This window comes from Halteromyces radiatus (assembly GCF_025201355.1).
Source record: "Halteromyces radiatus strain CBS 162.75 chromosome Unknown BX664scaffold_8, whole genome shotgun sequence".
NCBI classification, from domain to species: domain Eukaryota; kingdom Fungi; phylum Mucoromycota; class Mucoromycetes; order Mucorales; family Cunninghamellaceae; genus Halteromyces; species Halteromyces radiatus.
This window is the reverse complement of record NW_026251694.1, coordinates 1,199,599-1,225,453: the sequence shown is the minus strand read 5'-3', so window position 1 is coordinate 1,225,453 and position 25,855 is coordinate 1,199,599. Positions and strand designations below refer to the sequence as shown.

The 25,855-nt window shown below is 34.1% G+C and overlaps 10 protein-coding genes across 10 annotated transcripts; 9 read left to right on the top strand and 1 right to left on the bottom strand.

The window, feature by feature from the left end:
- Nucleotides 1-589: 589 nt before the first annotated feature.
- Nucleotides 590-8,077, bottom strand: BX664DRAFT_388695 (uncharacterized protein). Its single transcript, XM_051549487.1, has 33 exons — nt 7,981-8,077; nt 7,778-7,902; nt 7,591-7,711; nt 7,344-7,530; nt 7,172-7,279; nt 7,003-7,073; nt 6,809-6,935; nt 6,661-6,731; nt 6,241-6,557; nt 6,134-6,159; nt 5,965-6,052; nt 5,669-5,886; nt 5,383-5,553; nt 5,207-5,269; nt 4,921-5,129; nt 4,733-4,827; nt 4,518-4,661; nt 4,237-4,382; nt 3,991-4,153; nt 3,864-3,915; nt 3,684-3,794; nt 3,563-3,596; nt 3,347-3,463; nt 3,066-3,267; nt 2,868-2,990; nt 2,694-2,762; nt 2,338-2,604; nt 2,188-2,272; nt 1,965-2,074; nt 1,753-1,878; nt 1,328-1,635; nt 1,009-1,232; nt 590-925 (listed from the first exon to the last, which is right to left on the bottom strand). Exons 1-33 carry the CDS (start codon nt 8,064-8,066, stop codon nt 658-660), a joined length of 4,632 nt encoding a protein of 1,543 aa, XP_051397310.1. The 5' UTR covers nt 8,067-8,077; the 3' UTR covers nt 590-657.
- A 1,919-nt stretch (nt 8,078-9,996) lies between these two features.
- Nucleotides 9,997-11,823, top strand: BX664DRAFT_286013 (kinase-like domain-containing protein; the record flags this gene model as incomplete). Its single annotated transcript, XM_051541695.1, has 4 exons — nt 9,997-10,759; nt 10,852-11,003; nt 11,092-11,246; nt 11,321-11,823. Exons 1-4 carry the CDS (start codon nt 10,373-10,375, stop codon nt 11,821-11,823), a joined length of 1,197 nt encoding a protein of 398 aa, XP_051397309.1. The 5' UTR covers nt 9,997-10,372.
- Nucleotides 11,824-12,206: 383 nt separating this feature from the next.
- On the top strand, nt 12,207-14,701 carry BX664DRAFT_341232 (uncharacterized protein). The gene is made up of 7 exons (XM_051546957.1): nt 12,207-12,423; nt 12,496-12,576; nt 12,637-13,591; nt 13,643-13,808; nt 13,880-14,390; nt 14,486-14,590; nt 14,671-14,701. Exons 2-6 carry the CDS (start codon nt 12,555-12,557, stop codon nt 14,512-14,514), a joined length of 1,683 nt encoding a protein of 560 aa, XP_051397308.1. The 5' UTR covers nt 12,207-12,423; nt 12,496-12,554; the 3' UTR covers nt 14,515-14,590; nt 14,671-14,701.
- Nucleotides 14,702-14,728: 27 nt separating this feature from the next.
- On the top strand, nt 14,729-15,737 carry BX664DRAFT_200435 (regulatory subunit of cyclin-dependent kinase). Its single transcript, XM_051540117.1, has 6 exons — nt 14,729-14,886; nt 14,972-14,990; nt 15,085-15,215; nt 15,273-15,325; nt 15,430-15,540; nt 15,697-15,737. The coding sequence occupies exons 1-5, from the start codon at nt 14,829-14,831 to the stop codon at nt 15,481-15,483; spliced, it is 315 nt and encodes a 104-aa protein (XP_051397307.1). The 5' UTR covers nt 14,729-14,828; the 3' UTR covers nt 15,484-15,540; nt 15,697-15,737.
- A 506-nt stretch (nt 15,738-16,243) lies between these two features.
- BX664DRAFT_268892 (beta-tubulin) lies at nt 16,244-16,528 on the top strand (the record flags this gene model as incomplete). The annotated part of the gene is made up of 1 exon (XM_051541023.1): nt 16,244-16,528. One exon carries the CDS (start codon nt 16,244-16,246, stop codon nt 16,526-16,528), a length of 285 nt encoding a protein of 94 aa, XP_051397306.1.
- Nucleotides 16,529-17,289: 761 nt separating this feature from the next.
- Nucleotides 17,290-19,077, top strand: BX664DRAFT_200379 (uncharacterized protein). Its single transcript, XM_051540115.1, has 2 exons — nt 17,290-17,589; nt 17,677-19,077. The coding sequence occupies exons 1-2, from the start codon at nt 17,427-17,429 to the stop codon at nt 18,933-18,935; spliced, it is 1,422 nt and encodes a 473-aa protein (XP_051397305.1). The 5' UTR covers nt 17,290-17,426; the 3' UTR covers nt 18,936-19,077.
- A 42-nt stretch (nt 19,078-19,119) lies between these two features.
- On the top strand, nt 19,120-20,774 carry BX664DRAFT_200396 (uncharacterized protein). The gene has a single exon (XM_051540116.1). It carries the CDS (start codon nt 19,220-19,222, stop codon nt 20,621-20,623), a length of 1,404 nt encoding a protein of 467 aa, XP_051397304.1. The 5' UTR covers nt 19,120-19,219; the 3' UTR covers nt 20,624-20,774.
- Nucleotides 20,744-22,048, top strand: BX664DRAFT_341210 (uncharacterized protein). Its single transcript, XM_051546956.1, has 3 exons — nt 20,744-20,962; nt 21,031-21,475; nt 21,551-22,048. The coding sequence occupies exons 1-3, from the start codon at nt 20,926-20,928 to the stop codon at nt 21,909-21,911; spliced, it is 843 nt and encodes a 280-aa protein (XP_051397303.1). The 5' UTR covers nt 20,744-20,925; the 3' UTR covers nt 21,912-22,048.
- Nucleotides 22,049-22,627: 579 nt separating this feature from the next.
- Nucleotides 22,628-24,988, top strand: BX664DRAFT_268602 (methylcrotonoyl-CoA carboxylase beta chain; the record flags this gene model as incomplete). The annotated part of the gene is made up of 11 exons (XM_051541004.1): nt 22,628-22,679; nt 22,748-22,808; nt 22,897-22,920; nt 23,009-23,107; nt 23,173-23,237; nt 23,294-23,356; nt 23,425-23,507; nt 23,607-23,811; nt 23,893-23,996; nt 24,115-24,609; nt 24,695-24,988. 11 exons carry the CDS (start codon nt 22,628-22,630, stop codon nt 24,986-24,988), a joined length of 1,545 nt encoding a protein of 514 aa, XP_051397302.1.
- Nucleotides 24,989-25,187: 199 nt separating this feature from the next.
- Nucleotides 25,188-25,674, top strand: BX664DRAFT_341203 (cytochrome c oxidase assembly factor 5). Its single transcript, XM_051546955.1, has 2 exons — nt 25,188-25,388; nt 25,463-25,674. The coding sequence occupies exons 1-2, from the start codon at nt 25,213-25,215 to the stop codon at nt 25,503-25,505; spliced, it is 219 nt and encodes a 72-aa protein (XP_051397301.1). The 5' UTR covers nt 25,188-25,212; the 3' UTR covers nt 25,506-25,674.
- Nucleotides 25,675-25,855: the final 181 nt, after the last annotated feature.

The following is a 25,855-nucleotide window of genomic DNA, read 5'->3' as shown; positions in this document are numbered from 1 at the left end:
GAGAAGATATATTTTAAAAAAAATATTATAAAGTTGATTAACTAAAGAAAAGGAAAAACAAAAGGAAAACTTGGGCTATTTATACTAAAAAATTTATGTATGATGGAACAAGAGACAAAATGAACCAAGGGTCAAAAGGATAAGTAGTCAAAAAGGACTGCGGTCCCATCAGGGGAAAAAGATTTTTTTTTCTTTTTTCTTTTTTCTTTTTTCTCTTTCTTTTTTTTTTTTTTTTTTTTTTTTTTTTTTTTTTTCTCAACATTAGATTTATTTGTGTTGTTAAGAGATTTTTTGGTTGTTAGGTTCAAAATAAGAAAAGTAATTCGGATGACTGAAAGTTAATAATGAATATAGTGAGCACCAGTACTTGATTACGCATACGTATAATTTTTTGAATAAAATAAAAGAAAATATGATACTGTATTTATTGACTTGAATTGACTGGGGAAAAAAGGAGAAAGAAGATGGGGTATTTATACTATTTGAAAAGGGGTAAAAAAAAAAAAAAACGTAACGAATATATATATATATATATATATATATAGTAAAAGAAAATGATGACACATGTACATAGATCATTAGTAGAGTGTAATAATAAAAAAAAATTGAATGAACTTTATTGTCGATAAAGAAAACTAAACAATACTATACACTAAACTACGATATAACCTTTATGACTCCATCTCTGTCACCACTGATGATCATAAGGTATGGAATTTCAGTGAAGACGATATCGGTGATCGCATCTGTATGATTTCGCATCAAATGTTGTTGTTGAACCACTGATGTATTGAGTCCATTGTATAATTGATGTTGATTGACATGTGATGAAGCCCTATTTGATATAGATGATGTTGAATTTTGATTTGATGGTCGTTGATGAGTAAATTCAAAATGGAAATGGATATTATCATGAGTGTTGGAACTAAAATATGTATAAATAAATAAAGAATACATAATGAGTATATAGTCATTGATTTTTTTTTTATTATTATTATTTTTGTATACCTATATCTTGGCTTTGCTTCATCGATATCCAATCCCAAGATCACTGCAGAATTTTCTATTCTGTTCATATCCCAAAAGCGTAATTTTCTATCGGCACCACCAGTCAACATAAATCTGGAATCAGAGGGTGAAGATATGGCACGAATGGTATTTTCAGCATAATTTGTTTCTTGACTTGTGAACGTACTAAACATGATTTCAGTATCTGATGGTACTTCCAAAGCCTATCATCATAATAAGAACAAAAAAAAATAATAATTATAGATGTATATGGGCAATTTTTTTCCTTTCATTTTTTTTTTTTAAAAAACAACCTTACCTTATACATTTCCATACTGATCCCAGTTGTTTTCTCATCACCAGATTTGACACCATAGACCTCCAAACATTTCAATTCCGCAATGTTCCATATTGATACTTCATTTTTTCCTGATGCAATGATAACTTGTTTACCTTCAGCCCTTGGGTCATGATTTAACATCATTCGACTAATTCGACTTTTGCTTGGGTGGAGCCATGAGTATAAAGGAATTTGGAACCGCATATCATAAAGAGTGAGTATACCACGAGTAGTTCCAACTAATAACCAAGTATGGAGTCGATCTGTCACCATAGAGGTAATGATACCTTTTTGTATGATGATAGGATTATCATATCAAAAAAATAAATAAAAAATAAAAAATAAAAGAGGAAATCAGTGACAATCAATTAACTTTTTCATGGTTTTTTTCTTTCCATTCTTACCATAGCTTTTTCGATTCTTCAAAGTAACCAAAGTGTTCATCGTCAGTAGATCAATCAGGTAAATATTTTCCTTGTTTGTTGCCACTAATAGAATTGACTTGGATCCTGTCATAGTATTGAATGCATCTGGAAAACAAAAAAGGAGGATACGTTAGATGATTTCATATGTTCCTATCACAAAGTATATATGGATGCTCCACTCTCATACTTACTGCTTGTAAAATGTTGAACAATCAGAGCGTATTCATCAACTAACTGATATTCACGTACAGTGATACATTTTCCAAACTTTAATGATGATCCAGAACTTCTTAAATCGACTCTATATATATGTAAGTAGTAAAAGTAAAATAATAATAATAATAATTAGTATATCTATATCTATATCTATATAAATATCATCGTATGTGTATTTAATATTGCTAATACATTTACCTGAATATATGGATGCTTCCATTATCTGATGCTGATGCTATACTGTAAGTTTGTTGAATAAATGTAATGCATTTAATACTACCACCTAAAGTAAAACAAAAGTCAAGATCGGTCTCCCTTTCCATATTCAACGCATAAAAAAAATACTACCTTGTTTATTGTAGGTTGTCCGCGATCTGTTAGTGACGTTACGTTCTAATCGAGAGCAATCCCATATCTTGACAGTACCATCATCAGAACATGAAGCAAAAAGTAAATTATCCCAAGAAATAGCCAATTGATTGATACCAGCCGTGTGTTCAGTGAAATGTGCTACAAGTGTCCCTTCAGGCTTCCAGTTCCCAATCGTTCGTAGTGAGGAAGTACCTTGTGGAAGTCGTCGGATGCGTTTCATTACAGATGGATCTCCAATGAATTCTAAAAAAAGAAAAAAGGAAAAAAAAAGGTCCACTGTTAATATCATAAACTATGTGTGCATGATTTTTCTCCTTCTTTTTCCAACTTACCGGGTATATGAGGTGGAAAAGCTTCCATCGCTGTTTTATAAAGTATTCTTTGTAAATGAGAGTAACCAACTATATGAAGAAAAAAAAAATACATCAATCAGATCCAATCAAAAAAGGATTTTCTTTTTTATACCAAATAATTGATTTCTGTTTCTTTGAATTTATTTTGATTACCTGTACTTGGAGTGCTATCTTGGATTTCACTTGAATCAGATTCTATGTTCCTACTAATTAACTTGTTCATATCATCTTGATAACCAATAAAACCAGATCGGTGTACAGCTTTGATCACATCTTCTAATGTAATAAAATCCCCAATCACCCATAAAATATCAGCGCAATGTTTGGATAAATTAATTTTTTTTTTTTTACCTTGCATGCGGTCATCTTTTGTGACAGGAACGCTTGTACCAAAACCATGATTTGGGGCAGTAGAAGTCTTTGATCCACTCTCAGGTAAAACATCTTGAAGTATAGCTTGTACATGTGGTTGATTTGCTATATGATTCGTTACGGATATATTATCTCCTCTTGACTTTGATTCTTTCGTTGAAGCTCTAGAGACAGTGTCATTCTATCGTAATAAAACGAGATATCATTAGACATAAATGTTCCAATCGTTCTTGACCGTCTATATATATATATTCTCATACTTGTTGAGTGGATACCATTCTGTGTTTTGAGTTCCAAGTATGAACTTGCTGGGAAAGATCAGGTAGAAAAACAGTGACAGGAGTAACACCTAAGTTTGTCAGAACGATTTCACCACTCTATTAATTTGAAAAAAAAAAAAAAGGTAATGAGTTGGCATCAGTTTGAAATTAACTAACAACAATGAACCATACAATATTTGATATTAATATACTTACAGTAGAAGTTATATCATCTACACCTTTGGTTCGACTGGATTAAGAACAATAAAATAATAACAAAATAATAAAAAAGAAGTTAAATGGTGATCGCCTTACATTGTCTCTTCATTTAGGTTACCTAGACTTTGTACGAGACACCTTGAATATATATTCCCGCATATATAGTAATTTGAGTTCATCATCATTTGTCATTCCAACATTTCGAAGGCGTTCAAGGTTTAACCTATCTCTGTATATTCAAAAACAAAAAGAAGACATTATCATCATCATCATCCAACTTGAGCTATTTCTAACTTACTCTTGTGCTTGATTCAGTTCATCATGAGAGACAATACCATTGAAGACGGAACCTTAAAAAAATGAAACAAATATATATTTAGATATTGAAACAACCCAACTATTATATATATTGGTTGTTGCATTACCTTGACGGATCAACGTAGCAGGACCTACTGATTTTGATTTCGATAAGGTTGAATCTGGTAGACGACTGCCTCTTTTACTCTGTTGTTGAGGTTTCCAAAATATAGACTGATTTGAAGCTCTATTTGCCCATAAAATGGTTTGTTCGTATACTTGACGTGGAATCTATGATACAAGATAAAATTAATAATTGACATTTATCTTCATACCAATTCGATATCTTAGTGTATAACATAATCAATACTTACTGGTGACTTGACATTGTGCAAAAGAGATTCTTCATTGATATCAGCAATATCAGATCGAAGGAAAGGGGTCAACAGAGGGTAAATAATACACCAGCGATCAGTTTGTGGAAGGTGTTTTGTTGCTGAAGATATAAATCCAATAGCGCCTTTTTTTTTTAAAAAAAAAAAAAAAAAAAAAAAAAAAAAAGAGAGAGAGAGAGAGAGAGAAAGAATGAGAACAGTGAGTTGATTGCTCATTTGAATGCATATGTACATATATTTATATCAGTTATTGGGTTTACCATATCGAATCCAAATGTTTGGGTGACATATCAAAGGAGACACAATACCAACTAGTTCCCAAAGTTTCATTTTTTGGAATAGACCAAGATCAGCTAGACTAGTGAGAGAGTTCAACACCTTTTCAACAACGAATTCTTCAGCATCTAATTATATCAAAGAATGTCAGTGTATCATCTCTAAAATAAACATTTAAAAAAAAAAGCAGAATGCTTACCAGTCAAAGCTTGGATCATCAATGGTAATATATATTCTTCCAAACTTCTAGCGCCAACAAATGTTCCAACTCCCTTGACGCTTTCGAAGAATGCACTATATGAATTATCAAATATAAATGAAGGAAAAAAAGAAAAGAATAAGTGACCCATCCTATTCACTCCATATTATCTCAAACTTTTCATTTACCTTCGTAACATCCAATCCTTATCGTTAAGATAAGTAATCATATGGCTAAGCAATACATCATTGGCCTTTTGTCGCCCAAAGAATACACAGAGGCATGTGATATCCGTTAAAAGAGCTCGTTTAACCATACTTTCGCTATCAATCAGTAGGGTTGTCACTTGTTCTTGAATCACCGTTTGTAAATCTTGTAGTGATGAATCATATGCAGACTATATCGTGAGGGAATAGAAATAATTAATTGATGAGCCATATTTTTTTTAAGGAATGAAAGAATAATCGAACTTACTTCAAAGTCTAATTCTTCTGCATCTATATCCGATAGTGGGAAAGCATTGTCAGCGAGCAAGAGCTAGAATAAAATATAAAATAAAGAAAAAAAAAGGGGGGGATGAAATAGATGAAGTTAAGCATGTCATAACTACCTTTGTTTTTTATTTTCTTATTTTTTTTTTTCAATATTACCTGAGTCATCTCCAAGAATCGAAGAGCAGTTTCTGATAATAAAGCAATACAGCTGGCATACGTTGTTCGAACCATAACGTTTGGATCAGTAGTAAATTCACGTACAGATGGTAAGATATATTCAGGGAATATCCGAGCGTTGATTGGAGAGATTGATTCAACGATACATAGCTATCATAAAAAAAAAAAAAAAAAAATGGATGAATAGATCAATGGGTAGTAGAAACAAGATAAAATAAGATATCAATTAATTTTTCTTTTTTTTTTTCCTTTTTTATGTACTTACCACTTGCGTGAGGACCTTGAGAGCATTGGAGCGTACAAGAGCAGATTCATCAGATAAAAGAATCATAACATAAGGTATTAAACGATCTAGCTTCACATCATCAGGAACATGTTCGGCCAATGCGAGAAGTATATCCAATGATTTAAGTTTTGAGCTTGCATATAAAGTATTCCTAACCAGAGAGCAAACAAAGGATAAGATGATCAAGTAGCCTTGTTCTATCGTATACATATATTATCAGACAAGAAATCAGATCAGCTTTGTCATAGTAAACTAGTTCTTGATGAAGTGCTTACCTCCTGAGTTTGACGAATGATTATTTGAGTGAATACTTGAATTTTGGTTATCGTAATTGGGTATGTTAAGAGTTGGTGGTAAAATAATCTGTCAAAATAAGAAAATAATAAAATATCAGAATTCTACTTTTCTAAATCAATTCCTAAAATATCCTTTTCTTATACTTACCATCGAAGTTGTCGTGAAAGGAAGATCTATTATTTATTCAAGAAAATAAATTAATATAAGGTTAAAAAATGGTAAAGATAATATATTTTGTATTTTGTATGATTTACCTGAAAGAGTACGACGACGTTCCCTGAGATGTCCATCAATAAAAGGAGATTCATCTGTTGATGATGACTGTAGTTCTTGGTGACTGAGCAAACGAAATATTCTTTCGAAATCGTGATAAAGTCTTTCCATCTTTTCATCAGCGGACACCAGTTTCTTGTGAGGTTGAGTGATAAGTGGTAGAGCAGGGGACATGGCTGTCATAAAATTGTTTTCGACTGTCTGTATCTTTGAGGGTAATGTTTCATTCTTATCAGTAAGTAATCCAATGTATTCATGCATAAAATTATAAAAATAATCAGGAAATACTTTTCCTCGCCTAAGAAATAGAAATAGAAAAAAAAAAGGTTAAAATAAGTATATATATATACCTGAGATGTACAAAACAATAATATTATTTTCAATAGTAAATAGTAAATTACCATTCTTGGAGATATTGTTCAGCTGAGAATCTTTTTGTTGGGTCGATTTGAATCATATGAAGTACCATATCCTATTAAAATGTAAATATATTTAATCAATATAAGTAACAAATCAAAGATAACATCTATTTTTTTTTCTCTTTTGTACCTTGATATCAGAGTCACCCATCTTATCCAATGTGGCAGAAGGATCATATTCATCATTTTGATATTTGAAGAGTTGTGAGAGTGAAAAAATCGAAGAGCCTTCCAAAAATAATTCGGCAATGACGCAGCTAAGATGATTTAAAACAAATAATTAATATCTAAAATATTAACCTAATTGATTCTTTATAGATCTACCCAACAGAGAATATATCCATTTCAGGTGTTAATTCGCATAAAATGTTATTGAAACCAAAACCAAGAGATTTCTAATATAGCAAAAAAAAAAAAAAAAAAATCAAATTCCTGCTAAAATAGTTTCGCTTTTTTTTTTTTTTTAAAAAAAAAAAAAAAAAAAAAGACTTACCAAACGTCGATCAATATCAGTTCCTGCTTTATAAAAACGTTCTGGAGCAATATAACAACTTCGTCGAGAAGATGTATCAAAGAAGAAAGAGAAATCAGCTGGATCATCCTAATTAAAAATAATGATAAATAAAAAAAAAAAAAGTCATTCAATATTATTTATTCTAAATTACCTCTGGTAAAAAAGTTGGTTTATATGATGCAAAATCAACAAGGTAAGTCCAATTCCATGAAGTAACTAAAATATTTTCGGTTTTGATATCTCCATGATAAACATTTTGTTGATGACAATCTGCTACACCACGAAGTATTTGATATGATATCCATTTCTTTTCTACCAAAGTCAAAAATGGCCGAGTACTATATAAATAAAACAAAAATATTAATATATACATATTAATATAATGTTTTACTATTTACCTTATTCGATCATAAAGACTACTATAGAAATATTGTCGTACTAAATATGCTGCACGGTCAGTTTCAAGTATCTTTTGAAAAGTAAAAACGTTGGGAATCTTGTAAATGGCATCGTATTCTCCTGAAAAAAAAAAAAAAGAAAGTTAGATAACATTTTTTTTTAATAGAATCATGACAGAAAACTTACTCTGTAGTTGCTTCACATGTTGTCGTAAAGAGAGTCCAAGTTTTGGTTTCACAAATATTTTGACCACAACTAAACCATCCTTATGTCGACCGCGTATAGTTTTCATGAATCGAGCGTTTCCTAAACTATTCAAGTTAAAAAAAAAAAAAAAGTTTTTAGTTCATCTAAATAAAAAGTAAGGTAAAATAGAAATATCATGTTACCTTTTTTCGTAATAAACATCACCAAGTTCACTAACATAACTATCTACACCGACAATAGCAGTAACATTAGATATATTGTTACCCATGGTCGCAGTAGAAAAAACGAAAAAAAAAAAAAAAAATGACGAAAAAGAAAAAGGGAATTGTTATCATGCGAGCAAAAAAAAAAAAAAGGAAGACCGCTGACTTTGAAATGATCAATAGTAGATGTGAGGGCAAGAGGGAAAAAAAAAAAAAAAAAAGGATATCTGAGCAAGTTAAATTCCCACTTTTCTTTTTCCTTTTTTTTTTTTTTTTTTTTTTTTCTTTCCTTCTTCCCTTTCTTTTTCTCACTTTTTTTTTATTCTTTAAAAAAAGTATCTTTACTTGTTAGTCTTTCTTTTCATCCACAATCTTTTTGAAGGATTAGAACTTTGTGTATGGGTAATTTATATATATGATAATAAGGAAAAAGCCTTTCTCATTGAATAGTCATTTATATATCTTCAATAGTCTAGTCAATATAATGGAGGAACTCATATATGATGATACCATAACTACGACGAAACCAAATACTAATTCACCTTCTATCGAAGAGAATGCAACATCGGAAAAACAACAACAACAGAAATCTTCTTCAGATCTTGATGTCTTGGACACTCATGATGAATATACTCGTTGGATATTGACTGCCTCTCAAAAGAAACTTCAACGGAAAGCAAAAAAGCAACGGGAAGAACTTCAAGCAAAAAATTCTTCGGTCAGCGTATCGGCTTTGGACTCTGTCAACCTACCAGACGAGAATAAAAAATCAACTTGTTATGGATACATCAAAAGTAGAGGACGAAAATATATCATTACAACAAAATTTACAAACATTTGATCCTCTCAGCAACAGCAATAATAGCAACAAAATAGAACACAAATCTTCAAGGCGGCGTCATACTAGTTTGGGTTCTTCTATCAGTCATAATGTTAACAATATTCTATCTCCTAAGCCAACTACAGCTCCTACACGACTACCTACACCAAAATCATCCTCTATCCATTTATCTTCTCATTTCTTACAAACAAATACTTCATCCTTACCTACAACCGATAGACCAAGAAGGACAAGACATCTCTCAGCAAATGACGGAACTGTTTCACAACATCATTATCAATCCTCTGCTCATCCTACCTCGAACTCAAGCTGGTTGGATCTTGATACTGACAATTCTACAATTATACCTATACTTCCAAGGAAACAAGATACTAAACGACCTGTTTCCATGGTTTCTTCTTTTACTGGGAAACAATTATCCACTGATGTTTGTACTTCAGATCACGTCAAAGGAAGAGCAAATAGGCAATTAGTGGACTTTGATCCCTTTTTATCACAAGATCCTCTAGATGATAGACTCAAGGTAATCTTACATTTAATTTAAATAGGCGTGATATTTATTTATTTGTACTTGTACTCAAGTTTTTTTTTTTTTTTCCTTTTTATTTGTTTATTTGTTTATTCATATTTATTTTATAGTGCATCAACAAGGATAGAACAACTTCATTTCATACACTTGCTGGAGGACCAAAAACACCATCAAGACGCAATGCGAATATAGCCACACCAACAACTACACGTATTCCATTACCTATCAGTAGCAACAAAAAGTCTGAATCCATGGACAATACAAGTGGTAGTGGTGAGGACGATGGATCATCATCACAACAACAACAACAACAACGAAGACGACGACAGCAGGTCAGCCCATCTACAGCACCATCTCTCAACAACAAAACAACAGTGACTAGAGTATCACCCTCACATGATAGTCGACCTGACAATGAAGTGATCCGACGCCCTTCTTTATTATCAAGTGATCTTTTACAGGAACAGCGAGACAAGGAACGAAAGATATCATGTCAGTTGGATGTCAATTTAGTGTCTGTACAAGGGGAACTTTGTGTACCTGAATGTATATCTCAACCAGATTCATTGGATCCAGAACAACAGCAACAACATGACTCTCATCATCATCATCATCATCATCAATCGTCATCAACTTCTTCTACTTCACCACCATCACATCCATTGCAACGACGCATATCTTCACTACATGAACGACTTCAGGAATTAGTACAAGATGATTCAACCTGGAACGACACTTTGAAGCAAGAAGATGATGGTACAATTGATAATGAAGTGGAAGAGGAATGGCCAGAAGAGGATGAAAATTTGAACCCGACGTCATCAACGCATCAACATATAAAAGATACAACACCAAAACAACAACAAAAACGACGATTACGACGACTTCCGCCATCATCTTATTCATCAAGGACGGTACCATCTGCAACAAGTACATCGTCATCAATATCACCAGCATCATCATCATTGGCAACATCGACAACAACACTGGAAACCCCTTCCATGCGACCGGCGATGAGCCCACCCACCGCATTCAGATTATATCAACAACATCTTTCACCATTTGAACAACATGAAATTCTAAAGTACTCACAAATTTACTTCGTCGGCCATCATACCAAAAACAAATTCCAGGCGAAAATGAATGAACCAAACAACAATTATGGTTATGACGATGAACGTGGAGATTATCTTATTGTACAAAAGGACCATTTGGCTTATCGATACGAAGTGTTGGAAATCATGGGCAAGGGCTCTTTTGGTCAAGTTGTCAAAGCATTTGATCATAAATTAGGTACAACCGTAGCTGTCAAACTTATTCGAAACAAGAAACGATTTCATGCTCAGGCATTAGTGGAAGTCAAGACTTTGGAAGATTTATTGAAATGGGTAACATTAAATTATAGATTATATATATCGTTGAAAAAGAATAATTAAGTTATATGTAATTTATTTCTTTATTTATTTTCTTTTGGATTTAGGATCCTGATGACAAGCACAACGATGTACGAATGACTGATCACTTTTATTTCCGAAATCATCTTTGTATCGCCTTTGAATGTCTCAGTATCAATCTTTATGATTTCATCAAAAGCAACAACTTTCAGGGATTTAGTATGGGATTGATTCGCCGGTAAGGAAAAAAAAAAGTATATAAGATTAATCTGTGATGATTCTTACTTTTATTTTTATCTTATTTTTTTACCTAATATGATTATCAGATTCACTATCCAACTATTGAATTCACTGGTGATTCTTTATCAACATCATTTGATCCATTGCGACTTGAAACCTGAAAATATTTTACTCAAACATCCGACAAAAAGTACCATCAAAGTGATTGACTTTGGAAGTTCTTGTTTAGAAAATGAGAAAGGTAAATATCAATATAAGGATTGAAAAAAAAAATTTTTAATACACATATAATATTAATATGTATATATTGTTTAGTATATACCTATATTCAAAGTCGATTTTATCGGGCACCTGAAGTGATATTAGGATTGGACTATGGCATGGCTATTGATATGTGGAGTGTAGGATGTATCCTGGCTGAACTATATACGGGTTATCCTTTGTTTCCTGGTGAAAATGAACAAGATCAATTGGCGTGTATTATGGAAGTTCAAGGTGTACCTTCTCGTTCTTTGGTAGAAAAAAGTACAAGACGTAAAGTATTTTTTGATTTTTATGGTAACCCACGAATCGTGCCCAATAGCAAAGGCAAGAAACGAAAACCTGGTACAAAATCCTTGGCTCAAATTCTCAAGTGTTCCGATACAAAGTTTGTTGATTTTATAGATCAATGCCTCCAATGGAATCCTGATAGTAGGATCAAACCTGATGAAGCTTTCAAACATGGATGGATTGCTAGACAACAACAACAACAACAACAACAACAACAACAACAACAACAACAACAACAACAACAACAACAACAACAACAACAATAGTAGTATTAGTATAGATCATTTCCCTTTCCTTTTTTTTCGTTTATCTTCATTATAGTACTTTTTACCGTTCGTATCACACTTATTCTCCTTTGTATAGTTTTTTTTTTTTTTTTTATGTTTATGTTATTTAATCCAGTTTTATCTTTTTTCTTTTTATTTGTATAATATTCTAATCCACTTAATACATTTCTTTTTCCTTTTTTTTTTTTTTTTTTTTTTTTTTTTTTTTTTTTTTTTTTTTTTTTTTTTTTTTTTTTTTTTTTTAGAAAAAACAAAGTAAATAAAGAAATGAAAATTAACGCAGCACATAAATCTTCGTATATCACTGAAACATGATCAAACTACATTGTTAAAAAAAAGTAATATTTGGAATGCCGACAGCATTATTTATCTTTTTTCTTTCTTTCCTTTCTCTTTTCGCTTTTCCTTTTTTTTTCCCACACACATAAAGTTCTATTCGAACATCTTCTCTGTCTATTGTTTATACCTCTTTCGAACGACTTCTCCCTCTCCTGATCCTTTTGTTGGTTTATCAAACAAGCAGATCATTACTCGTTTGAAACAATGAAAAGAAGGACAAACTTGACGCTGTAAACCAAGGTAAATAGACAAAAAAAAAATAAAAATAAAAAAAGCGTTTTCTTATTTATATTTATATTATTATTTCTCTAGTTACATGTGGTCGTTGTGGTCAACAAGGTTACAAAGATGCTCGATCTCCTCTCTGCCCCATGAATGCTCGAAACCTATCTGGTATGTAATCTTTATTTTATTCAATTATTTTACTCACGTATTTATACTTCAAATACATAGATGCCGAGAGTTCGGTAGGCCCACAACGGTACAAGCGACCTCATACTGAATCCTCAAAGCAAGCAGCAAAGCACCAAAAGTTGGCTGGAAAAGCTCTCCTGGATGAACGTCAAGCAAACAAGAATGTCCCAAAATGCAAGAAATGTACTAATGCTGGTGTGACTGAAACTGATGACTACATCCCACACGGTAATTCCCGATCAAGACACTGCCAGTTCCATCAAGCCACTATGAATGACGTGATCAAGACTATTTTTGGAGATTCCTGGACCATGGCGACAAGAAAGATCACTCCAGACAAATTCCTCGCTCTTGAAGGTGAGAACAAGCAAAAGGTATCCGGTACAATCATTTCCGTCGTTGATTACGTCCGTGAAGTCGCCATCAAGGCAAACATGTTCATTTCATACTATTTTCTTCGTCAATTGGAACATGACTATGAACAAACTGGCTCTACTTCCGGTGTTCTTGCTGATGATGCTCCTGTTGCCTCTCTCTCCTCTGTTCCTGGTCTTTCTTCTGCTACTGATGATGCGCCTTCTGCTGATATTTTGTCTGTTACTGGTGATGTTTCTCTTTCTGCTGATATTTTGTCTGTTACTGGTGATGTTTCTCTTTCTGGTGATGTTTCTCTTGCTGATGGTACTTCTCTCGATCCTGATGACTCTTCAATGGCCTCTGCTGTCAATACCCCTTCGCCTGCTGGCAGTTTGGAATCATTCATCCGTACCGCTGGTGGCCTGGACATGTCTTCTATTGTTAGTGAAGGCAGCTCTGAAGGACTTGATCAAACCGACGTCGCTGGTATCATTGATGATGATGATGTTCGCACTCCTGGAGGTATTAACCGATCTTTCCGTGGAATGCACCCTGTCCTCTTCCATGGTAATTTCTATTATGGCTGTATACAGATAGTACTTGGTCAGCATATCACAAACAAAACTGGTAGTATCCCGTGGATGACAAGGAATGAAATATTTGAGGAATAAAAGCGACAATTTGACAGTGATGAAGAATGCATAGTATCTCTAAACAAGACTGATATCTCATACTCGAATACTTTGGCACACCTGGCAAGAAATCCAGCCGTCATGATCAAGAATTGTGTGGTGGAAACACTCGAACAACGAGCTGCTGGTTACCTCGGACACCTTCTTCGGGTAAAAACAAAGGTAATTAATTATACATATATAAAAGGAAAAACCATTAAATTCTAACATTTCTTCATCTGTATAATTTATAGTTACTTTCACCTCTTCAAGCCAAGCGAGCTTCTCTCTACTTGTATGATGTTTTATCTGGAGCAACCAATCCATATTGGCCAACAGAAATCGAGCGAACTGACGAACTCAATACCGTTTTGGAACAAATTAAAGCTGCTACTCCTTTAGGTCCAACTGCCATCACCCCAAAGGTACTAGTGACAAATGTTGAAGTCTACATGACAGTTCTTTACAAGATCTTGGTACAGCTGGAACAGTACAACGCCGGAGAAATGCAACGAGTAGATGAAGTACAAACCCAAGCAACTCTCCCTTGGGCTCTTTCAATGGTCAAGATGCTCGATGATTATCGTTCCTTAAATCGCCGCCAACGTACAAAACCGAAGTATCAGCTTTTTGAAAAGGTTAATAACGATACTGAAGACAATTATACTTTTTCCTCTCCTGTCTGCCAAGCTTCCAAGGATAAACTGGTGAAATTGGTGTTGGAAACAAGACAACAAATCAAGAACTCGATCAACTTTTTGCAAGGTAATTAGAAAATAATAATAATAATAATAATAATAATAATAAAGGGAAATTCATATCTTTTTTTTTTTAAAAAAAAAAAATTGACATACAAATAGGCCATACTGAAATAGCAAGAACTGACTGATTTTTACCTGAACGATCTGTTGTGGCCAAGCAAACTCGTCTGTTCAAGCTCTTACCTTCACTGTCAGTCAAGCGACGGTTTATTGACATCGATATCCTGACCTTGCGTGCCATTCTTTCTCATTCTGGTGCAACTTTAAACAACAACAACAACGTCAACATCATCAACAACGTCAACATCATCAACAACATCAACATCATCAACAACATCAACATCAACATCAACATCAACATCAACATCAACATCATCAACATCAACATCAACATCAAACCAGTGAAGAAAATAATGCAGAACTTGAAAATTTAAGGGAACAGATGAGACGTGATGTACAAAATTACAAAAAAGAAATCATTATCTCTGGTATTTATAGTGGTACGGTAATCGTGGAAAATAACGATAATCTTTTTTTTAACTTACATGAAATTGAATCTTTATATTCTTCTTCCCATTTGATTAGATGACACATATGAATATAGGTAAAGCAATCAAAACAAAAAGAAAAAAAATAGTAGAAAATGACACTTACTGTTTTATTGTGGTCATGAAATGCATTCTTTCTTTTTTGTGTAGGCATATCATTCTTCCCAAACAAATTGCTCGTTATCTCCCTGATAAGAAATACAAGATCTTGTTACAAGAAAAGGAATATCGTCGACTAGATGTGAACATATCATTAGGATGGCAACATTATATGACTCATAGTAAGTTTTGATAATATAACATTTCTATTCTTTGACTTAAACTTTTTCTATTCATAGAACCCGAACCCAATATCTTCTTATTAAGACGCAGCTTTGAAGATGCAAAAAGAGTAAAGAAAAAAAAAGAATCATTTTCAAGTGAAGTCGTTTTATTAATTGGCCTTTTCTTTTTTTTTTTTTTTTTTTTTTTTTTTTTTGAAGGGCATGAAATTAGAAAATTATCATCCACAGAATACTAGACGCGTGCCGGGTTCAAATCAACTACTAATAGAATCAATAACGAAAAGTCAGAAGCAATTCGAACAGTTGAAGCCGCTATTACAACAAATAGAAAGCCAAACAACTATACAAGATTATCATGATGATAAGATACAATCACCATCTCCAATGGAGCAACATTCTTCCTATTATACTGGTGATACTGAAAGCGATGGCGAATCCGAAGAAGAAACAAAGGAATTTTCTACTCAATTTGTGATAGCGACAAGAATATTGGTATTATGGATTACATCAACTCGACACTAGAAGCATTGGAAGTATTAACAACACTCTATGGTCAAGAGCATTTACAAGGTCTCCGATTACTAAATTATCAAGGCAGATAGATGATGGATGAAGAACTAGTAAAATATCTTTGTGAATGGGAAAGAAAGTACAACGCTCCTCCTGGTGCTGAAGAAAGATTGGCAAATCGTAGCTATGTTAACTACCAAAGAAGACGCAGAAGACCAAGAAGGACAAGAAGAACTAATAAATGTACAACCTCCTCCTACAATAAAAACAAGGTAAGTCTAGTTGATTGCAAATGAATGTGCAATATATATATACTGACACTTATGTATTTTATTATTGATGCATATAGAAAGTGGAAATAAACGCCAATCGACAATGATAATACCAAAGTTCCTGTAGTGATGTTTGGGGTTGCAACCTTTGGGCGAAACAAAAAGGGTGCAGGCGCTTTAGCAGATAAATGTCGACGTTGACTGAAAAGGACGGACAAGACTGGCCGACTTATACATATCAATATGGATGAATATTTTAAATGGTACTGGTTCTGGTCGTGGTTCATTGTCGTTATCCAATATTCTTCACGTATGTTATGTACCTATTCTGATGTTCCTTCTGACACTGTGGTTGAACCTTACAATGCTGTTTTGACTGTTCATCAATTGGTTGAAAATTGTGACGCTACCTTCTGTATTGATAATGAAGCTCTTTATGATATCTGTTTCCGTACTCTTAAACTATCTAACACTGGTTATGGTGTTTGCACTTCTTTACGTTTCCCTGGTCAATTGAACTCTGATTGATGTCTCGACTAACCGATTGTACAATATGGACCCTTTATTATGAATGCAAAAGAAAATATCTATCAAGTCTTCTCTGGTTATGAAAGAGGTGAAAATGGTTTTGAAGGAGCAAATGAATTCGTATCTGATGTCGAGGAAATTGGAAACATTAAGTTGACGATCTGGTCTTTCTCTATCTCTGTTTGTCCATATTGTGTGTAGATGGATGATTGATTAGTTTAATGTATTTTTATTATATCCCTCATTTTTAGAGTCATACTTTCTATTATTATTATTATTATTATTATTATTATTATTATTGGTGAATAAACCCTTTGGACTTGTTTTGAAAAACCATTTGTACGAACGTGACTGATATGGCTGATGATGACACTTATTATGTTAGTTTGACGGATGTTGGATGATGGATGGAGTAATGATGCTATAGGATGAGTGGTGATTGATACCTGTGATGATATACTCAAATCAGGGCTGTACCAGTGTTCAATATGCGTTTCTTTACATTGTACTATTGGTCATTACGCGCTTCTGTGTGTTGTCAAATTCTTCTTCACATCAACCGATTGATATATACAGGTCAAAATATCGTCATTAGGTAAAAAAAAAAAAAAAAAAAAAAAAAAAAAAAAAAAAAGTGGATGAATTGATCTGTTTGTTAATGCATGTCAATGAACGACAGGCATAAAAGATAGTCTGGTATCAGCAGGAAGCACTTTGTTATGCTGTGAATTAAAGACCAGCGCGTTTTCATAAGGTCAATTTTTTTTTTTGTTTCTTCTTCCGTTATTCCTTGTTCTTTTTTATTTTTATTTTTATTTTTATTTTTATTTTTTATATTTTTATTTTTTATATTTTTATTTCTATTATTATAGCTATTCAAAAACTCTTTTCTTAACTCATGGAGGCAGAACAATTGATTATTGAAGATGAATTACTTGAATTGATGGGCATAAATGAACAAGACATTATCCAACCGCGAAGCGACTATGAAGGCATGTCTGTTATTGACATTATCACATACAAAAAACGGTGGAAACGACAGCAAACTCTATTACAGCGTGGTCAGTACTGTGTTATGTTTGATTGATGAATATGAATATTTTATTAACCTCCTTTTTTTTTTTTTTTCCTCAAAAATATATATATAGCACAACGGCAGCAAATTCAACTTGGTGAGGCTGACAATGACGACGATAGCGAAGAAGACGAACCTGGTGACGATGAATCTGTGTCAACTCGTGGATCTTCCTCCAAGCAGCTGGCTGGTAGCAAGCGTAAAAGAAAACAAGGTGGTGTGGAAAAGGCGTTGAAGCGTCGTGGTCAACAACAGCGAAAAGTTATGGGACAAAAAAAATCAATCAAACCTTGCCAAGAATGCCTTAGAAATGATCGTTTTGACACGGCGTATACTCATAGTCGAACAACAAGTCGTCTCTGTCCATTCCATGGTGCGACACGATTACAACTAGTACAGCAACGAGTGGGTAGAACCAGCACCGTCTGTCGAAAAATTGGATTGAAAACGATATTGAATGTAGATGTTTCTGACCAGCAACGTGTTTTGGATGGGATCAATGATGTGGTCTCCTATGTACGCAATATTATAATCAAGTCACACCTGTTCATTACCTTCTATGTTTACAACTGTTTGACGAATCACACACCGATCACGAAACAACTCTTCACCAAGAGCTTTTTTTACGCAGTTTTTCAGCAAATTAGTGGGGCCACCATCACTGTGAACAACACCATTGACCAAAGATTAGCATTGGCTATACGGGACAGCTACCACCAACTCAATCAAACACCAGCTCGTATAGAATCATTTGGCGAACAGCAAATACATGGAAAGCGATACTCAGACGTTGTCTCATCAGCCATGGATCATTATGTAACATCATTCACGAATCGAATTGTCGAAGATATTACTCAGTGGATGGCAAATTTGTACTCACTTCGCGTAAGTGAATTAAATCATCAACACCAACAACAACAACAACAGCAGCAGCAGCAGCAATCTCTCGCGCAGCAGCAACAGCTAATTGGGCAGCAGCAACAGCTAGTTGAACAGCAGCAACAGTTACTCGAACAACAACAACAACAGCAGCAGCAGCTATTTCAACGACAGCGGCAGTTATTCGAACAGCAACGTCAGTCACTTGAACAGCAACAGCAACAACAGCTAGTGGAGGAACATCAGCAGCTAGTCGAACAACAACAGCATCTACTTGAACGGCGGCGTCAGATATTAGTACAGCAAGGACAGTTACTTCAACATCAACAACAGGAACAACAAGATAACCTATCAGAACCACGCCAACGGCAAAATGTAAGTGATACAATCAAAGTCTTAAGAAAAGGAATAGTCGTCTCACACGCAATCGTATGCTTCATTCATAGGTATTGACGGAAAAGGACTTCAACAAGCTCGGTCTTCATATTCTTGCAAGTGCCATCAACAATGCAGATATACGACCTGTTTCAGCAACTGATCTATCTGGACCAAATGTCACGGAACAACTAAAAAATGATGTCGCTACCGTTTTGAATGAAGCAAATGTGGATTTATGTACTATATACAACTTTGCTGCCCTGCAAACTCACACCGACACAAATCAGAAGTCAGTAGAAACATCTTACCGAGCCCTACATACTCAAATCATCCATGCAGAAACCGGCCTACGTATTACTATGAATAATGCAATCAACCGGATTCAACAACTTACGCAAAGATTGGCGGATACACACGACAACGAAATCACTGAGTCCTTATACCGGATATCTGAAAATCTCTATAACCTGCTTCGCTTACATCAAGATGCCACTGATTTAGTTGTTGAAGTTGCCAACGGCTTTGGATTGCAAATGGAATTGAACGATGAGCGATGGGATACAGCGGTGGTCAACAGTTTAATTGCAACACTCCAAACAACTATGGAACAACGACGTGTAGCCGAAGAAGTAAACATTCAGCATCACGACTTAGAAACGCAGGAACTTTTGGATATGATGGACCTTGCAGCTATGGAAATACCACGTTTGATGGATGATCTCAACACTCATATTCAACAACACACAGTGTCCTTTCGTCAATTTGACCAAGCTCGCCAACTTTATTTTGGGAATGATGAATTTGGAAATCAGGTCTTGATGAATACTATAATTGATCATTGCCAGCAAGCTGGGGCTCCAATAACAGTTTTGGGAACGCACATACAACTATCGACCGCTTATATTAGTCGACATTGCGATATCTTTACCAAGTATGCTTTCAACATTGCTGTATATTTTGATGAATACAACAACGCAACAACGAATGCAGCAAACCCCGTCCAAACCAAAGTACCACGAACTTGGTGTTTTGAGAAGATCCGTGACCTTGATGATTATCCAAGAATGGGACGACGACGACGCTCAAAATTAGCAACTTTAGTACAAGAAATCATTCCAAAAAACGACAACTTGGACCATCACCGCCATCAATTAGAGTATCTATCTGATGAATCAATGACACAACTTCAAACATTAATCACTGACACCCGACAACAGATCCTATGCTCGACGCAGTATCTAGAAAATCCCCAAGAAAACCAACATCTTCTGCCCAACTGTTTTACGCCGGATGTCAATCATGTTATCAAAAAGAAGAGACTATACAACCTTGTACCAAAGCCCTCTTTTGTGAAGAAACATATCAAGATCAACAGTACGATTAGGAATCAGATTCTCCGCTCACTAGATCTTGGTCATTACGTTAACGGAAATTCAACATTATCTCGTGTTCTCAAACTTGAGAAGATTAGAAGACATGACAGCATGGTTTTTTCCAATTATATTATGACAGACGGCTTTTCTGTATCCGTTCCTTTTGACAAACCGGTTGGACATGGTGAAGCTTTGCCAGATTTGGTGCCAGCAGACTTTTGCGAGTGGGAATTTGATTATCTCAATGTTTGGGGCGCAGATCCCGGAATTACAAGTATATATGTAGCAAGCAATGGGTCAAGTAATGATGTTTATGACAGTGCACTGGATCATGAAGGTAAGTGGTTATCTTGGTTTTTTTTTTTTTTTTTTTTTTTTTTTTTTACGTGAACTTATTATTAACATCATTCTTATTACGATTGTTATTAGATGTTATTCAAGGTTATTCTCCCCAAGATGCTAACACAGGTGAAGCTACCACAGGTGATGCTGCTCCAGATGATGCTGCTCCAGATGATGCTGCTCCAGATGATGATGCTCCAGATGATGATGCTCCAGATGATACTGCTCCAGATGATACTGCTCCAGATGATACTGCTCCAGTTGATGCTTCCCAAGATATTGCTTTCGAAAACGATGTTCCTCAAGGTCATACTCCTGAAATTGGTGCTGCCTCAGATCGTAATGTGGAAATGGATGATCAGTACGATAGCGATGACGATCTACAAGGTAATTTATAATAGCAAATTAATGACGATTGACAACGTTCTGACCTTTTTTTTTTTTTTTTTTTGAAGGACATGAGATTAGAAAATTATCATCCGCAGAATATTACACACGTGCCGGCTTCAAAAGAACTGTTAACAGAATCAATAACGAAAAGTCGGAAGAAGTTCGAACAGCTGAAGCCGCGATTACAACCAACAGAACAACAAGCATGACTGGCATTACTGATTATATCAACTCCACCTTGGAAGCTTTAGAAGTACTAACAGCATTTTATGGTCAAGAAAATCTACAAGGCCTTAAGCTCTTGAACTATCAAGGGAGACAGAAGATGGATGAGGAGCTAATAAATATCTTTATCAACGGAGGAACGAAGTACAAAGATAAACCTGGTGCCGAAGAAAGACTGGAAATTCGTACCCATGGCAACTATGAAAGAAGACGAAGAAGACGAAGAACGACAACAAGAACTGACAATGGAAACACTGATGTACAACCTCGTACCATTAAAACCAAGTAAGTCTAGTTGATTGAAAATGAATGCACAATATATATACTGACACTTATTTATTTTATTATTGATGCATATAGGAAATGGAAAAAGGCACCAATCAATAACGATAGCAGCAAAGTTCCGGTCGTGGTGTTCGGTGACGCAAGATTTGGGAGAAACAACAAAGGCGCTGGCGCTTTAGCTGACAAATGTAGACGTTTATTAAAGAAGGCAGACAACGCTGGCCGTTTGGTACATATCAACATGGACGAATATTTAACTTCACAAATATGTTCAAAGTGTGGATGTAGATCTCTTTCCAATGACATCATTACTGGTCCTGAAGACGAATCGAAACGCATGTATACAGTGCTGACGTGCACTCGTTGCAACACTGTATGGCTACTTCTTGATATCTCAGAGTACAGTTTAACTATATGGCGGAGAAATAAAAATTGAAACAATGGAGGATGTACAGATGGATGAATGGAAAAAAATAGTGGTTAATATAAATAAAACATCATAAAGATTCATTTTTTTTTTAACTTACACAACTGCAACCATCAACATGTATTTGATACATGGATAAATCATCATTGAAGAGGAGGTCGAGCTAGGTGACCCGGTCTCTGTCCGCTGGTGGCTAGGTTAAAGAACAGAGACCGGATGTTTCTTGAAGTATATCAAGAAAGTGGTACTAAATAGTTTAAATTCAGCTTCTCCTGCGATCTTCATTCATTAGAATGTGACTCCGATTTTTTTTTTCTCTCCTTTCAATAAGAACACCCGTGGGAAAAAGTCAAGCTCAAATCCCCACGCGAATATTTTTTTCATTCTTTTTTTTTCTTTTTTTTTTTTTCTTTTCCTTAGTCCATCTTCTTTTTTTCTTTTTTTATCTTCCATTCTTCTTTTACATTCTTTGTTAAAACTACCATGTTACCCACTCGTTTGGTACAAGTATCACGTTCTGTGTCACGACATTCTTTAAATTTGAAAAAGGCGACCATTCTACGAAGTTATCACGTCTTCCATGAAGAACAAGCCAACGTGTTACCCAATAAAGTCGAAACTGCCAGTGCTTCATTCAAAGTAAAATAATAATAATAATAATATATTGTCTTTATAATCATCTCATCTCTATTTTATTTTTTTGTAAATAGGAAAATGCTGAAAGAATGAAAGCTTTGGTAGAAGACTTGGAACTTAAAACTGAAAAAATCAAATTGGGTAAGTAATTAGATATCAAAAAGAAGTTTATCCTATTCTTATTCTTAATTATCTTCCTTTTTTTTTAGGTGGTGGTGAAGCTGCACGCAAACGTCATTTATCAAGAAATAAAATGCTTCCAAGAGACAGGTAAAATTAAAAGATAGAGTAAAACAAAAAAAAAAAAAAAAAAAAAAGAATAAAAGTTAACTTTTCTTTTGTATGTGTGTGTCTTTAGAATCAATCGCTTGTTGGATCCCAAGTAAGTCGTATGATTTTGATATTTTACGCATATATAGTAATGATACCCTTATCATCGTTTAACTTTTTATTTTCTTATTTGGTGCTAGTTCTCCTTTCCTTGAATTGTCACAAATGGCAGGTTACGAACTATATGATGATGAAGTACCTGCTGGAGGTGTCATCACTGGTATTGGTCGAGTTAGTGGGTAGGTTACTATTTTAAGTATATATGGATCATTTCTTATCTTTCTTATTTCTTATATATATATAGTGTGGAATGCATGGTTGTCGCCAATGATCCTACTGTGAAAGGTGGCTCTTACTATCCTATTACTGGTAAATAATTGAATTTTATATAACAATTCAAAAACTAATTAGTGATTTTTGATTAGTGAAAAAACATCTACGCGCTCAAGAAATTGCAAAGGACAACAATTTACCTTGTATTTATTTAGGTAAAAAAAAAAAAATACTACTATTTAGTGGTGGATGATATTAATGATCTTTCTTTCTCTCTTGATAGTTGATTCTGGTGGTGCAAATCTTCCTCGTCAAGCTGATGTTTTCCCTGATCGTGAACATTTTGGTCGTATCTTTTACAATCAGGTAACAAAAAAAAAATCATATTGATATGTAAAAATCAAAAAGAATTGTTACTGGAAAAAAAAGAGCTTATTTTTATCTAATCTATTGATCTCATTATAGGCCAATATGTCTGCCAAAGGTATACCACAAATTGCTGCAGTGATGGGCTCTTGTACTGCTGGTGGTGCTTATGTTCCTGCTATGTCTGATGAAAGTATTATCGTTAAGAAACAAGGAACTATCTTTTTGGCTGGTCCTCCTTTAGTCAAGGCTGCTATTGGTGAAGATATTAGTGCTGAAGATCTCGGTGGTGCTGATTTGCATTGTATGTGAAATAAATAAAAAAAAAAAAAAGGAATGGAATGGAATTAGCTAATGAATAGATTATTTTATACTATTTTAATAGGTCGTACTTCTGGTGTAACCGATCATTATGCTGTAGATGATGAACATGCTCTTGTACTCGCTCGTCGTGTGGTTGCTAATTTGAACAGAACTAAGGCTCCTCAGGTAAATAATATACATTATCAACAGTAAAAAAAAAAAAAAAAATGAAAATGAAAATGATTATGTCAGGTACATATCTATATCTTATATTTTATATTACTTTTTACTTTTATTATTATAGTTGGCAATGCGTACCCCTGAAGAACCTTTATACTCAGCTACAGAAATTGGAGGTATTGTTGGTGATAACTTACGAAAATCTTTCGATAGCAAGAATATCATTGCAAGAATTGTAGATGGAAGTCGCTTCTCTGAATTCAAGGAACATTATGGTACAACTTTAGTCACTGGGTTTGCTCATATTCATGGTCATCCTGTTGGTATTGTGGCGAACAATGGTATTCTTTTCTCTGAATCAGCTTTGAAGGGTGCTCACTTTATTGAATTATGCTCTCAACGAGGTATTCCTTTGGTCTTTTTACAAAATATCACTGGTTTTATGGTGGGTTCATCTGCTGAAGCTGGTGGTATTGCAAAGAATGGTGCCAAACTTGTCAATGCTGTATCTTGTGCTCAAGTGCCAAAGTTCACAATCATTACTGGAGGTAGTTTTGGTGCTGGTAATTATGGTATGTGTGGCCGTGCTTACTCCCCTAGATTCCTTTGGATGTATCCTGTAAGTATAATATATATAAAAAAAAAGATCATACTCTTTTTTATTCAATTCTTTTTCTTTTTTTTTTTTTGGGATGATATTTTAGAATGCTCGTATCTCGGTAATGGGTGGTGAACAAAGTGCAAATGTTTTGGCTCAAATTACCAGGGAAAGCAAGGCAAAGAAGGGATTATCTTGGTCCAAGGAAGAAGAAGAAGAATTTATGGCTCCAATCCGAGAAAAATATGAACGTGAAGGTCATCCTTATTTCTCTAGTGCGCGTTTGTGGGATGATGGTGTCATCAATCCTAGTGATACTCGTAATGTACTTGGTCTGGCGTTGAGCGCTAGCATGAACGCTCCTATTGAAAAAACAAACTTTGGTGTTTTCAGAATGTAGTTGTTATATATACTTGTTGTTGTTTTTTTTTTTTTAGTTACTGTATATGTAGATTTATTCTTTTTATTACAAGCAAATAAATGTTGTTGGTTTTTTCCCTTAGATGTTACTTCATAGACGGCGCTTCAATTAGAAAATATATCCTTTTTTTTTTTTGTTTTCTTTTGTTTACAACTCCTTTCTTTCACTTTTTCTTTACAAAAAAAAAAAAAAAAAAAAAGACAATGCCTTCTTCCTGCCAAGAACTTCGACAAGAACTTATCGATTGTATGCTAAAGTCCAATTGCGTCTTGGTAAAAAGAAACTCGGTATCAGAATGTTTTAAGAAGGAACATGAAGACGACGTTCCAACGGAATGTAAAAGTATCAAGAAAAGTTATGCTGATTGTCGAAGAGGAATGGTATGCACTATAATATTATTCTATTATACTGAATTTATATATGATTCTTATCATTTTTTTTTTTTTTTTGGTAGCTTGATCCTCGTATGCGATTCAGGGGAAATAAGACTCAATAGACAACAATACCTTTAAGAAACTGACCTTCAACAATCCCAACAATGTAACATCATCTTCATTTAAAACCAAATATCTTTTTTTTTTTACTTCTTTTTATTCTCTTCAGTTTTATTCGTACTAGTCATCTTTTATGTTGATCAAGTGATTGTATATACTCTTTTTTTTTTTTTATTATTATTATTTCTCCTTTGTTAGATTCTTCTTTTGTGATTCATATTAGACAAATAAAACTTATCTTACTTTTTTTATTTTATATCTCACAATTGTTGCGTTCTTTTTTTTTTTTTTGTCTTACTGTTGTCACTTCTCATGTATTAAATATTAATTTTCAATCATCATCGATCATAAA

What these genes read in the sequence shown, in the direction of transcription:
- BX664DRAFT_200435 (XM_051540117.1), top strand. Translation starts at nt 14,829, where the DNA reads ATGAGACGTGATGTACAAAATTACAAAAAAGAAATCATTATCTCTGGT. An exon ending in GCAACATTATATGACTCATA is followed by an intron (nt 15,216 to 15,272) that starts GTAAGTTTTGAT and finishes TTCTATTCATAG; the next exon opens with AACCCGAACCCAATATCTTC. An exon ending in GCTTTGAAGATGCAAAAAGA is followed by an intron (nt 15,326 to 15,429) that starts GTAAAGAAAAAA and finishes GCATGAAATTAG; the next exon opens with AAAATTATCATCCACAGAAT.
- BX664DRAFT_200379 (XM_051540115.1), top strand. Translation starts at nt 17,427, where the DNA reads ATGGAGGCAGAACAATTGATTATTGAAGATGAATTACTTGAATTGATG. An exon ending in GCAAACTCTATTACAGCGTG is followed by an intron (nt 17,590 to 17,676) that starts GTCAGTACTGTG and finishes ATATATATATAG; the next exon opens with CACAACGGCAGCAAATTCAA.
- BX664DRAFT_200396 (XM_051540116.1), top strand. Translation starts at nt 19,220, where the DNA reads ATGAATAATGCAATCAACCGGATTCAACAACTTACGCAAAGATTGGCG.
- BX664DRAFT_341210 (XM_051546956.1), top strand. Translation starts at nt 20,926, where the DNA reads ATGGATGATCAGTACGATAGCGATGACGATCTACAAG. An exon ending in TAGCGATGACGATCTACAAG is followed by an intron (nt 20,963 to 21,030) that starts GTAATTTATAAT and finishes TTTTTTTTGAAG; the next exon opens with GACATGAGATTAGAAAATTA. An exon ending in CCTCGTACCATTAAAACCAA is followed by an intron (nt 21,476 to 21,550) that starts GTAAGTCTAGTT and finishes TGATGCATATAG; the next exon opens with GAAATGGAAAAAGGCACCAA.
- BX664DRAFT_388695 (XM_051549487.1), bottom strand. Translation starts at nt 8,066, where the DNA reads ATGGGTAACAATATATCTAATGTTACTGCTATTGTCGGTGTAGATAGT. An exon ending in ATGGATATATTCTCTGTTGG is followed by an intron (nt 6,936 to 7,002) that starts GTAGATCTATAA and finishes AAATCATCTTAG; the next exon opens with CTGCGTCATTGCCGAATTAT. An exon ending in AAGGATTGGATGTTACGAAG is followed by an intron (nt 4,828 to 4,920) that starts GTAAATGAAAAG and finishes TAATTCATATAG; the next exon opens with TGCATTCTTCGAAAGCGTCA.
- BX664DRAFT_341232 (XM_051546957.1), top strand. Translation starts at nt 12,555, where the DNA reads ATGAATGCTCGAAACCTATCTG. An exon ending in TTCTTCGGGTAAAAACAAAG is followed by an intron (nt 13,809 to 13,879) that starts GTAATTAATTAT and finishes TATAATTTATAG; the next exon opens with TTACTTTCACCTCTTCAAGC. An exon ending in CTCGATCAACTTTTTGCAAG is followed by an intron (nt 14,391 to 14,485) that starts GTAATTAGAAAA and finishes ACATACAAATAG; the next exon opens with GCCATACTGAAATAGCAAGA.
- BX664DRAFT_341203 (XM_051546955.1), top strand. Translation starts at nt 25,213, where the DNA reads ATGCCTTCTTCCTGCCAAGAACTTCGACAAGAACTTATCGATTGTATG. An exon ending in GCTGATTGTCGAAGAGGAAT is followed by an intron (nt 25,389 to 25,462) that starts GGTATGCACTAT and finishes TTTTTTTTGGTA; the next exon opens with GCTTGATCCTCGTATGCGAT.